This window comes from Lepisosteus platostomus, chromosome 10 (assembly GCF_059453375.1).
Source record: "Lepisosteus platostomus isolate fLepPlt1 chromosome 10, fLepPlt1.hap1, whole genome shotgun sequence".
Classification (NCBI taxonomy): domain Eukaryota; kingdom Metazoa; phylum Chordata; class Actinopteri; order Semionotiformes; family Lepisosteidae; genus Lepisosteus; species Lepisosteus platostomus.
In genome coordinates, this window is record NC_142620.1 from 52,601,066 (window position 1) to 52,613,173 (window position 12,108).

General features: G+C 45.1%; 1 protein-coding gene across 11 annotated transcripts in view; it reads right to left on the reverse strand.

Annotated features, from left to right (window-relative positions):
- The window catches only part of mbnl3 (muscleblind-like splicing regulator 3), a 54,897-nt gene that overhangs the window by 8,845 nt on the left and 33,944 nt on the right, over positions 1-12,108 (reverse strand). For 4 of the 11 annotated variants that reach the window (XM_088597160.1, XM_088597157.1, XM_088597159.1 and 1 more), the window contains exons 5-10: positions 11,582-11,821; positions 9,171-9,224; positions 7,079-7,229; positions 5,231-5,266; positions 2,143-2,237; positions 1,256-1,329 (exon numbers count right to left, since the gene is read on the reverse strand). In XM_088597160.1, the coding sequence (XP_088453286.1) occupies positions 1,273-1,329; positions 2,143-2,237; positions 5,231-5,266; positions 7,079-7,229; positions 9,171-9,224; positions 11,582-11,821 (633 nt within the window). In that variant the 3' untranslated portion in view covers positions 1,256-1,272. The remainder of the gene's footprint in view (positions 1-1,255; positions 1,330-2,142; positions 2,238-5,230; positions 5,267-7,078; positions 7,230-9,170; positions 9,225-11,581; positions 11,822-12,108) is intronic. The other 7 variants (XM_088597162.1, XM_088597161.1, XM_088597165.1 and 4 more) reach the window with 7 other exon arrangements.

Below are 12,108 nucleotides of genomic sequence, written 5' to 3' on the forward strand. Positions count from 1 at the left end.
GAGCTACGGCTAGACACTGGGCGACTGGGACAGTGCACAAAGCGGGTTTCAAACAAGGGAAAAGTCGGTGATCCCATTTAAATCCGACAGGCTGTTTGCGTCTATGATGTTTTGAACTGCTCAAGGCTTGGGCCCCTGCCAGTCTTGGGGCACATGCACATCAATATCAAGAGACACGTTTCATACAATCGGGTTTGTGACCTCGAACCGTTCTCATGCTCGACGGGGCATTCAATCTCAGCTACAACATTGGAGGGCATTAACACGGCACGAAATGAGAACTGGAGCCCGCAGCAATTGCTGCATGTTTAATGCCTCTCCTGTACATGTTGTGTGTTCATACCAGGGGGTGCATAATGAAAATCCAAAAACACACGGGTAGCGTGGAACGGTTAACATTCCACTGAGAGAGTAACGGAGCACTACGTGGTCATACACAACGATTACATGTTTTTGCTTTTTTAATGTTGCTTTGTTGCTCAACGCTCGTGTCAGACACGCAGGCCCACAGATGTACTCCTCATGCGTGTCTGAAGGTGCTGCGACTGACACAGCTCCTGCAGGTCTGTAAAGGGGGCACCTGCTCCACACATCCGCAGGAGAGGAGACGAGGCAAGGGGCAGGCAGGCAAGCCGAGAACATTCCAAAGGGGAAAAGGGTGTCAAACATCATAGCAAGCAATTCAAAAAGCACATGCCCCCTCCCAAATACCCTCTTTGCAGAGCAAAGCAACACATTCCAGGAAGAAATCTAGTCACAGGCAGAATAATCTCTGAGGTTGAAGCAGTTGTAACATTTTCACCCAGAGGGATTCTCTTGGCGGCAGTCTAATGACAAGTGAGTGTTGCTGTATAAGAGAGAAGCCAAATATAACAGCAAATTGAGAGGAGAATAATGGAATAATTAAACTAGGGTCGCACTTTCTGAACAACAAATCACTGCTGAATTTCTCAAAAGAAATTGTTAATTAAGACGGTTGATTTTTTTAGATCCGGATTCAGCTGTAAAATTTAAATGTAAAAGTTACAAATCGTGTTTTCATCCAAATCTCATTAAAACGAAAAAGAAATCTGATGCATGACGCATTCTTTTGTTGCCGATTAGGTATTTATTTTTAAATCTGGCTTTTCCGATTGAATTTACAATCAGTCCCTGAGCTAATATAGACCAAGACATCACAGCCCTGTCATGAGACAGCCTTGCAGGGAATACACTCCAATTCAACAATTTATTATTGATATAAAATATAACTTACTGTTCTATTGGCAATGGTTACATCTGTGAAACAAACATGTTGCTATTCAGTTCATCTACAGATAATTGGGAAATCTACAGTGAAAAAGACTTCATATTAAAATGAGGTTCTCTAAAGAAATAATTTAAAGATATACAATGGCAATGCTTATTGTAAATAGACAAGAATAAGGCATTCAAACATCAAGATAAAATACTAATTTCAATCACATTGTTCTATTATTAAGTTACTTTTTCATTACATTGCATTCATAAGAACACATGTACTTCAGTTTCTTCCACACAAGCAAACAATGGTAACTTCAGCAAGCGCTTCTTGGAGATGGAGTGAAGGCACTGATTGAAATACCACAGACCAGTCACCTCCACTATCGCCGTTAAAATAGTGGGAGAGCAGCAACGCAACAGCGACATCTAGCAGGTATGAAGTGGTACTGCACGTGGTCCAGGAAACCCGAGCATCCTGCAAGCGAGGCATCTCAGCTTGAGAGAGACGGCAATTTAAGAGACCTAATGCCGGAATCACAAAATCTTGAAAACAAGGAAGAGTCGCTTTCACCGTCATGTATGCTATAATACAGGCATGAGACGAGGGAAATCTCAACAGGAATAAGCTTTGCAGTGAAACCTTATCATTGGTAGTAAGAGTCTCCACGTGAATGTGTTAAATTTTGTGCAAGTTATCTGGGGAATTATTAGACAGAAGGGAGTCCGAATTAAAACAGCAGAAAGACCGAGGAGGCAGTGCCGAGTCTTAATGGCTTTCATTTCACCTTGGATGTGAAGAAGCGCCTGCTGCTTCTACCTTTCTGACAGCATCTAACACAGCAGACAGGACAGACAGACAGACAATGCTCTACGCTAACAAAGCCATATGAAAGGGCAAACCTGATTGGCTGCAGCAGTGTCAGCGAAAGGGACACTCGTGACAGGTGTTGTTGCCGACGTAACAGTGGAAGGCGTAGCACCGTGCATCATGGGAACTTTCAGAAGGGAACCATGGGAGCGAGAGACAGGAGGGGTGGAGCGTTATGGTAACCATGGCAACGCGTGGGGTGCGGGAGGAGGAGGCGTGGCAGGATTCGCAGCGACAAGTCACGTGACACCGCCATGATGGTTTAACGAAGGGCACAGGCATGCAAAATGAACATAAAAACCAAACAGAACAGAGCCACCAAAATAAAAAAGGCAAAAAAAAAAACACAAAGAGAAAAAAGGGAAAAGCGGATTACAATCATAATAAGAAAGGAACTGAAACCATTTAGTACATTAGCACACAATAATGATGTACATCTGAAAGTTAGGTATTTAGTTTAGTTTGGATGGTTGCAAAATCCCAAAATAACCCAATGGAGGAATTAAAAACAGAACTAAAAAAAGGGGGAAAATAATGTCGTTTTGTATCACAAAAACACGGACAGATAAAGCCATCATCCTGGCTGAGGGGGGGATGAAGGTTTTGTAAGGAAAGGAGGCTAGTGAACAACACTGTTCCTCTCCGAGGCCCCAGACAGTGCGTGTTGGCAGCCCTTGGTCTAGCCTGATGTTACAGACTGTGGTCGAGGTCAGCTGATCACGAGCCACTGGACGCTGACCGTCGCCTGTCGGCCAGGGTCTCTGATGCTGGTTGAAGTTTCTGAAGAGGACATCCAGGTCCCATTTCTCATGATGAGCGTTACGGGCACTTTATTGTTCGCTCCATTAGTACATACAGCATATGAGCAGTGCCCTTCTGCCTCCACAAGTCTTTATCAAAACAGCTTTCTTTTGGCTTTGAACGCAAAAGTAGTATATCCGGGAATTTCTTTTTATAAAAAAAATAAATGATCTATGTGGAGAAATTTGAACATTGGTTAGCATCGTAAACTTCTCAAATGAAACTTGGCAAGTTAAAATACGTAAAAATTACATTGATGGCCCTTGATGATACAATATTCATATTTTTTAAATAGAACAGTTATGACCCAATCTGTTTCATCTCACAGAAACCATCTTAACCAGCACGGGAGGACCCCGCCTTAATTTGTAGTTAATCTTTTGAACGCAAATGTCCCTTACATTACAACATCACTACCCTCTGTCTATATGATACGATGGCCATTCCCTCTGTAATGTATTGCCCACAGAGGTTAATGCCCATCTTAAAAATACCCCCAATAGTAGCAACATACCACCACAGACACACATCACACACCACACCTTACAGCAGCCTTGGCTCGTGACAGACTAGACGTTCCACCTCTCAGACTCAGCTCGGGGTTTTGTATGAGGCGTTTACAAAGCACATGGCACAACGGGGTGAGACCATGCATGGCACGCCCACGCAGTGTCTACACAACAGACAATCGTCTGCACAGTCGGGCAGGGTCCGTGGTGGCACTGAGAGAACTGCTCTCAGCTCTCGACACATTCGCGGGCTGGCTGGGGGAAACTGAAACACTCCCAGAGGCCACTGCTGTCGGCACTGAAATGGCAACTTTTTTTTCTTTTCTTCTCTTTGCCCGTAAGGGACCAAGCCTCGTTCCGAGCCCAGAGAGGGTAACCCGGCTGCCCCCTCTGCCCGAGGGAGTACTGCCGACCGGTGGGGTTTTTTTTTTAGTGGGGTGGGGTGGGGCTCCTCTGTCGCCTGCCAACAGTGCAAACAGAGAACCTGGCGCGCCGTCAGAAATGCCTCCGGATGGTGGAGGTGTGGGGAAGACGGACCTCGAGTTGCCCCTCACCAGTTAATCCTGGCACTGACAGGGATTGGCTGGGCATCCAGTCCCACCTCTGCCTGTGGCGCTCACTGCACTGGGGATCTGAGGATCTGAGTAGCCCTAGGCTGAGGTGGAGGGGAGCAATACAGCCTACACACCAAGTCTTCCTTCCTGCAAACACACCCTGAGGGGCCATCCAAGCACAAGGCACTGCAAGGACCAGGCCAAAACAAACTGAAAGCTGAATTCCACAAAGCCCACCGTGGCACATTATAGGCCTCAAAGACTTCCTTGTGTGATCTGATTTGCACAGGACAAATCTTTAACTGTTCTCAAGAGTTAAAGTTTTGAAACCTTCAAGCTGCAGCTCAAACCCTCGTGTTCGTCTAAGCTGCTTAATTTGGGGGTAGAATTTGTTACACAAACTTGGGCACATCCTTGCTGGTGGCTGCGAGTCTTCGAATAAAGAGAGAGGGCGTTAGTTCGCTTGTGAAAGACCTCGTCTCCTTGCTAATTTTTTTTCCCCCCCGCCCCGAAAAAGGGACACGTGGGAGGGTTTTTTTTTCCCCCACAAGCTGAGCTCTGAAAGGAGGAGCGAGAGGACATGATTTTTAAGGCAGTGCCAAACTGCAGCAAGAACAGGAAGGCCTCTGTCAGGCAGCAGTTGAGGAAGACTGTTTTGTACACTGTACATGTGAATCAGGAGGCGATCACGTGATGGCTAGCAGTATGCACACCAGGCCCATCCCCTACACAGGCACACAGAGCAATACACACTCAGTAGCACACACACAGGGCACGAGGTGCACTGTACAAGTGTGCAAAGACAGACAGAGGATCAGCAGGACTGTATCTGGGCCATGCTGAGCTGTAGGGCTTCTACAGCTGGGCATTGCTGTAACTACTGCTCGGTATCATTTGGTTTTGTGAGGATTTTTTATTTATCCTACTGGAAAGAACAGTAAGCTGTGTTCTGTTCTGAATTTTCACTATGTAGTTTTTAGAAAATTGATTATGTCCCTCAGGATTTACAGGTGTTTCAAGATAAATTTTAATCCATTCCTGTAGAGTTATCCATAAAAGCAAGGTCCAGATTATCGACTGATCAGAGTAACGGAAGCCCTGGCTCCATCTATACTCTGCAATGTGATGGACTGCATTCTGCATAACACTTTACCTAGACCTGGCCCTAGCTATGAGCAAGCAACAGCCTCTCACCACCTCTGCACCCAGCTACAGCCCAGCGATCTCTGCTGGAGACTTTGAAGAAGGGAACCTACCAACGCCTCCAGCGGGAGTCATGCACAGAACAGAGCCTGCAACATCATGCAGTAAGGCGGGAAAGATGGATTTCAAAAGGACAAAAAACAAAAAAACAAAACAAAAATATATTGGTTAGTGAGTCTAAAGTAGTGTAAGCAACAACAATACAACCCCCCCTCCCAAACAAGAACACAGAGTCTAAAGGCTGCTGTCAAAGGCACAGACCGGTCTTCGGTCACGGCTGCTCTGGGGTCTGTTAGCTACACGTGCTCAGGCTCTGGGTGGCTGGATTAAAGAACAGCTACGGCAGACTGTGAAGGTCTCGTACATCCGCGTTCACCCCAAGGCTGCAGCAAAAGGGGTGACGCAGTTAGAGGTACGGAGCACATATGTCCCGTTTTTTAGCATCTGCACATTCCCTTGGGACAGCTCATTTCAATAAAAGGGGAATCATTTTTATACTAAAGAGATCATAATGCACAGGTAAAAAAACATACTGTTACATCACCCGTACAGAAATACAGAGAAATTCAGCTAATTCAGCATTCAGCTAAGTCTTCACTTCCAGCATTTTCAGCGTGTTTAAAATTAAAGTGAGCAAGCAACCCATTATCATCATCATCAGTGTGGCAGTGCTAGGGGTCTGTGTCCCTGTATACCATTTCTATGACAGCAGCCAGATGAAGGTCAGACCATACCCAGAGTGCATGCAGAGAGTGTGATTTCTAGATCAGACAATGTTACTCAGTGATACTCTCTCTTTCCCAGATTACCCTGCATCCCAACACCGTACCTACCTGCTCCTTTTTCCGGGAAGGGCATAAGCTCAAGTTTACAAACTAGGCTGCAGAGCCAGTGAATACGAGCTCCCAGTACAGTCTGTCTAGATGACTTCCCTTCACTCAAGCCTCTGTGTACAGCATTCAGGACACTCTTTGCTCTTGACACTCCATCTAAATCTAAAGACCTCAGGAAGTCTAAATCTTACCAATTACAGAATGACTATACTATCAAATATTTTATACTTCTATTAATTCTTGAATTCTTGTGGATTTGCCGATTATTTTAAGCAAATTATTCTTGAGCAGTTTAACTGCAGCAGGAAGACGGGGAATACTGTCTAATACTGAACTGGTTTAGCAAGAAGCTCTATAGCGTATGTGAAACTGACAGCACCCTCTTTACAAGATGGATGTTTTCAGCAATAATTCAGTGAAGCGATATAAAAGCCCAGTCATTTAGAAACTTTTAGGCTAAAAAACCCATATCCAAACAACATTCCGTTCATGCAAAACACTGTTACTATGAAGAAAACACAAGCTGCACACTAGCAACAAATTCAACAAAACATCTATTGCAACATACTGTGCCTATCAGCAGCCTGTAGGGCCAATATCCTTATGATGGGATATTGAAATGAAAACAGTGTACTAATGCATGTTTAGTCCAGACCGCGGTTCTTTCATTTGATCAGGGTCTTCGAACTCAATCGTGAGCTCTAGATTAAATGACCAACCTGATCAGTAAGGCGTGCGGAGGGTATTTTTTATTTGGTTAAAAAAAAAATATTGGGAGATTCAGATCAGAAGATCCCGATTTTCAAGATTGACCTGAACTGCGGGACATCGGACCGCTTAGGCAAACGAGGAGGCACTGTAGGCTCTCTCCTGGGACGGAGTTTGGCATCCCTGTTTCACGCGGTCTACGACACCAAAAACGAAAAAAGAGGGGAAACCGGGTGGCCAGCGCTCCTTGTCTGGCGGGCAATGAAGGAGGAGCCAGGGAAAGCGGGGATGCAGGAAGACGGAGGGGGCCGGAGGCGAGCAGGATTCGGTGCGGCGCGGGGCTCCTTGCTCCTCACTCACCTGTGGGGATGAAGGCTGGCTGCTGCAGCTGCATGTTGGCCAGAGCCTGCTGGTAATGGAACATGCTGGGGTTGAAGACAGTGGTGGCACCGTTGGTTTTCTCGAGCGCGGGCCTCTTTGGTATTGGCTGGAGGGCCCCGGGGGGCAGGGCCTGTGGGCGGGGGGAGACAGAGCCAGCTGTGAGAGGCAGAGAAGTGAGAGACAGGCCAGCTAACTCCACACAGACACGGACACAGGGTTACAGCACAGCCACAGTGCCACTCGGAACGGCAAATTATCGGGACGTGACCAAATCGCTTTAAACTTTTGTGTCTGTAATGTAGCTAATACAACAGCTGGTGCTAACATCTTATGTAACTGCAGAGCAGAAGCATAACTTACTCATTTCAGCTACAATCTGGACAGTGTAAAACCTTAAGACTGTTTAGTGACTGTTTTCCCTACTATTTAGCCTTCTTAAAAGCTAGAAATAAGTACCAACAAGATGTCTTTGCTTAAGCTCCCCAGAACATTCATTAAAAATAGGTGCAAATTACTCATGACACATATAATACGTTTTAGAAAAGGCTAAAAATATTTAAGCTACTCAAAACTTGCAAGTATCAACATCTAAAAGCAAGCCTCAAGCAGTGCAGGTCCTTCGAAAAGTCATTTAACAAGGAATCGAATATACTAGACAATATTGCTCCAGGTAACATATGGAAGAGCCCATATTTTACTGTCATTGAGAGAAAATTAATCTGGCATGTAGGAAATTCATATTTTAACAGCCTAAAATGATTACCTTGCAAGAAACACTTAACAGATTCCTTGTAATTCTTCTTTCTCTTACATATAATTTAAATATATTTCAGAATAAATTGAGGCTGTGTTTTCAGCCTTGCAATGACTTTCTTTTGCTGGCCTGGCTTTCTCCTTGGAGGGTATGTGAACACACCCTTCAGCTCAATCTGTAACAAATGAACTTGCTCACAAGAATAACAAGGCCCCAGGCCTTTTAGCAGTCATATCTAATACAACAGCTGAAAGTCAGCTGGTGAAAAAGTACTGCAAGTCCTAAGCTTCTAAGCCCACAGGAGGGAGTTGTGTGCACAGACTAAGGCTGTAAACAAGCTTCCTCATTAAAATGCTTAATCAAAAGAGGAAGAGTCCTTTTCACTTCACACCTGTTGGTGGAACACTTAAACGTTAAATTTCAACTGTTTTCAGATTTCGTCAACTAGGATTCACTAGAAAAATATTATAAAACATTTTTTCCATGCAAAAATATTAATCATAATGTCTCATCTAAACCACCTGCAACACGGGTCTGAAATTTTCACCTGTAGCTCCCGTCTGCTAGCAGTCTAGTAAGAACAGACAATACCAAACATAATAAATGTTTCTCCTTGAAAATGTTTGCTTGTGAATTTATATCTGAGCCCGAAAGTTCACACGAACTATTTGATTTCAACTACAAAAATGGCAAAAAATAATACAAAAAATAAAACCGCATCCACTCTGGCTGTATATATAAGGATATGAAAAAAACAACTGTTTTAAGAAATAAAATCAGACCCTAATTAAGCTTTGGAAACAGGTTAGGTTTACATGTCCCAGATGGTCAGTGGCTGCTTTAAAGAGGCATTTTTTTCCATGAACAGTTGTAGGGGAGTGAAAGCAGCTACCAGACCAGCTAATACCTGGGTTCTTTTAAGAAATAACTGCATGAGATCCTCAGAACAATTAGCTACTAGCAACTAAACAGGCCAGATGAGTCAATGGGGATTTCAGTTTCACCTATGTTATTACATTATTTATATTTAAGTAACTCTTTGAAATCTTATGTAAATCTTTTCTGGATGATTTCTTCAAAAAACAATTATTAGAAAACGAATATATACTGTATATTTCTTTCATGGATCCAAAATATCTTGGCAAGCTTAAAAAGATGGGATATCAACTATGGCAACAACTACAAAGGATTCTGGGGAAAAACAAGCAGTGTCCTAACAGGGTGAGATGGCAATAAATAGGTCACAACACACAATGACCCTGGTATGCAAACTACACACAGATACATGCAAAGCAAGAAGGTGAAAGGTCAAAGTACCAGGTCATAGGTCGGCTGCAGGGTTCGCTTCAGGGGTCGAGCAGCTGGCTGGGTCTGGGTTAGCAGGCAGCGAGCACATGATGGCAATGAGCCAATGGGGTTCAAGCATATTAACAGAAACAGCAAGCAGAGGTGCGTCGGAGGGAGAGCAATGCATTGTGGGGAAGGTGAAGAGGACAAGGAAGGAGGGAGGGGGGGAAAAAACACAAAAATGTATTAAACAACATGAAGGTGGTTACTATTTTAAACAAAACAAAATCAAATCAAAATAAATTACAGCATGATGAGTAAGCAAACCCCCAGGGAGAAACCCTAAAGGAAGGCAGGTAAATACAGCCATTAGAGCAAACCAGAGGATTGGCAGCGCTGTGGAGTGTCAAGATTTATGGCTTTGTTCAATTTCAAAATCCACCATGTTATTCACTTTTAACCCAAACACCTCTTGCTCATTTTTTGGAACCGAGAACGAAACTAGAAAAAAAAGTGCATTCATGTAAGATCTGAAGAAACGACCAGGGAATGAAATACTTATGTACACTGGCTCCAACTGACACCATGCACTTCAGTAGGGTCTCTGCTTTGAGGTGAGCGGGAAAACGGACTGTGCCGTGTCTAGAAATTCCAGCTAAATGTAGCTCCTCAACATAAGAAATATTTGTGTTAAATACAGCATTCTCGGGTGCAGAAAACAACTTACATTTCTAAACCTGTTGGTAATGTTTCTATGAAGTAACATTATCGAACCAAACACACTCAATGGCCTTCTGTTGTTTGTAACCTTTGTAAACTTTTCTTTACTCCGAAAAACGCAGACAAACACTTCCATGTTCGGTAGATTGCCACTGTATAGAACGCAAGCAGTCCAATAACAGCTTCTATACTACAATAATCAGCAAAAACACAATAAATTCCAGCTGATTATTGTTTAACATTTTCCAGCTATAGGATATGTTTATCTAACTGAAAGGGGACGAAAAGCCTCATCAGTTGCCCAGTGTAACACTACAGAAGGATGTCTACCTCCACTTCACCCTGATTAATGCATGAGGTAGCATCACTGCCACCCATTTGTGGTATCAAGCTCCACGCCTTCCCTTGCTAGGCCTAATTTCTCACATCCTGCGACAACACTGCGGATGGCGTGACACTGCAACGTCAGAGATCTGCCATTATTTAAGAATGGCAGGGAAGACAAAGCCCTCGCACAGCCCTTCCAGGACCTTATGTATTATTTAACATGCTTTATAAAAGCCAGGATGCAGAAGATTTGGAAAGAAAAAAAAAAACAAACTGCAAAAAAAAAAAGATACTGGCAAATCGCAGATTAATACTTAACATCATGCACTTCAGAAAAGACAATGGGACCTAATTGGCTGTAATATCTGACGGGGATCGTTAATAAGACATGACACCACCAGCAGGAATGGCATTTGTTATTTTGCTGACAACCTGTGGCTCACAGCATTGCCCCAGTCAGGCGTCCTTCCTTATCGAGCCTCTAGGGTTTCTCCTGAGAAGGACGACAGTGCCAGACATCAACGGGAAGAGTCCAGGGTCAGTGGTGAACAACTGTCACTGAATATTTCTCATTTTCTTTAAATGGGACAAAAAGTAAACGTGACAGAGCTATGACCACCCCCCTCTCCCTCCTATCGGCCTGCGCTTCCAAACCACCTGGGAGATTTATTTATTATCAAAACATTGGTCATGTATCCTGGATTGTGGCCCCCTGAGGACTGGAGACATGCAGCACTGTCACACGAGCAGGCCGGTCAGAGTCACACGTCTCAGAATGGAAGAGTCTGGAGGCAAGGAGCTGGAGAAGGCAGCAGCAGCGACTCTTTTTCCCCCCCCAACATTAGCTGGCAATGCCACTGGGTCTTTATACACAAGAGGAAGAGGACTATCACATTGCCCAGTGGAGAAGTGTCGAAAGCGAGGGGCTGAGCTTACGTACAAAAAACGCTGCAGCTTACAGATACAACCACGCAGCTCTTTTTCCAGCCAAACACAAGCGCAAGTGATGTTAGAAAAATTCTCAGATCGCCCTGACTATCCCAACTACACACCCTGCGCAGCTCTCAGCTGCACTTAAATACCCACTTCTTTTTTTTTTTTACTATCATTAAAGGACGAAAAAAAGATAAACACCAGTGTCGACCTGTCTTGGAAAGAGAGATGCCCAAGACAGGAAGGGGGCCTCTGCAAGACAGGAAGTTGACAACAAAATAAAAAAACAACAACAAAGACAATAAAAGAGGGAGAGTGAAGGAGGGGAGAAACGATCTATTTGAAGTGTGTGTGTGTGTGGGGGGGTGCTTTCACGGGTAAAGTGGGTACAACTGGCACAGGAGAAGCTGTAACCCCTCCCTTTGCCGGGCCGCGGCGCCAGGGCTTGGGGAGGCTCTCACCATGGCGGCAGCAGCAGCGGTCTGGCTGGCCTGGTGCTGCGCGGCCTTGATCTTGGCCTGCAGGTGGGCGGGGGGGTGGAAGTACTTGCACTTCTCCCGGGAGCAGCGGCCCTTGATGTAGTCCATGCAGACGGTGACCGAGTTCTCGCTGCCGTCGATCATGGCGGCCTCGATGGGGTGGGCGTAGCGGCAGTCGTTCTCGCCCCGCGTGCAGTTCCCCCGCTGAAACTCCCGGCACACCTGCGGTGGCAGCAGGCGCGGTCAGCATGGAGACAGGGCGGCACAGGGGCCAATACACACACACACGCACATGCACACAAGGCCCGAAGCACACAGACACGCGCACAATCCCAAAACACACATGCACGCGCGCACGGAAGGCCCACAACACACACGCGTGCATTGTGTGGCCCGAATCACACACGCACAGATGCAGGTACACACAAGGCCCTAGAAACACTTGTGGACACACAAGGCCCTAAGCACACCCATAGACCACTTGCACGCAAGGCCCGAAGCACACACAC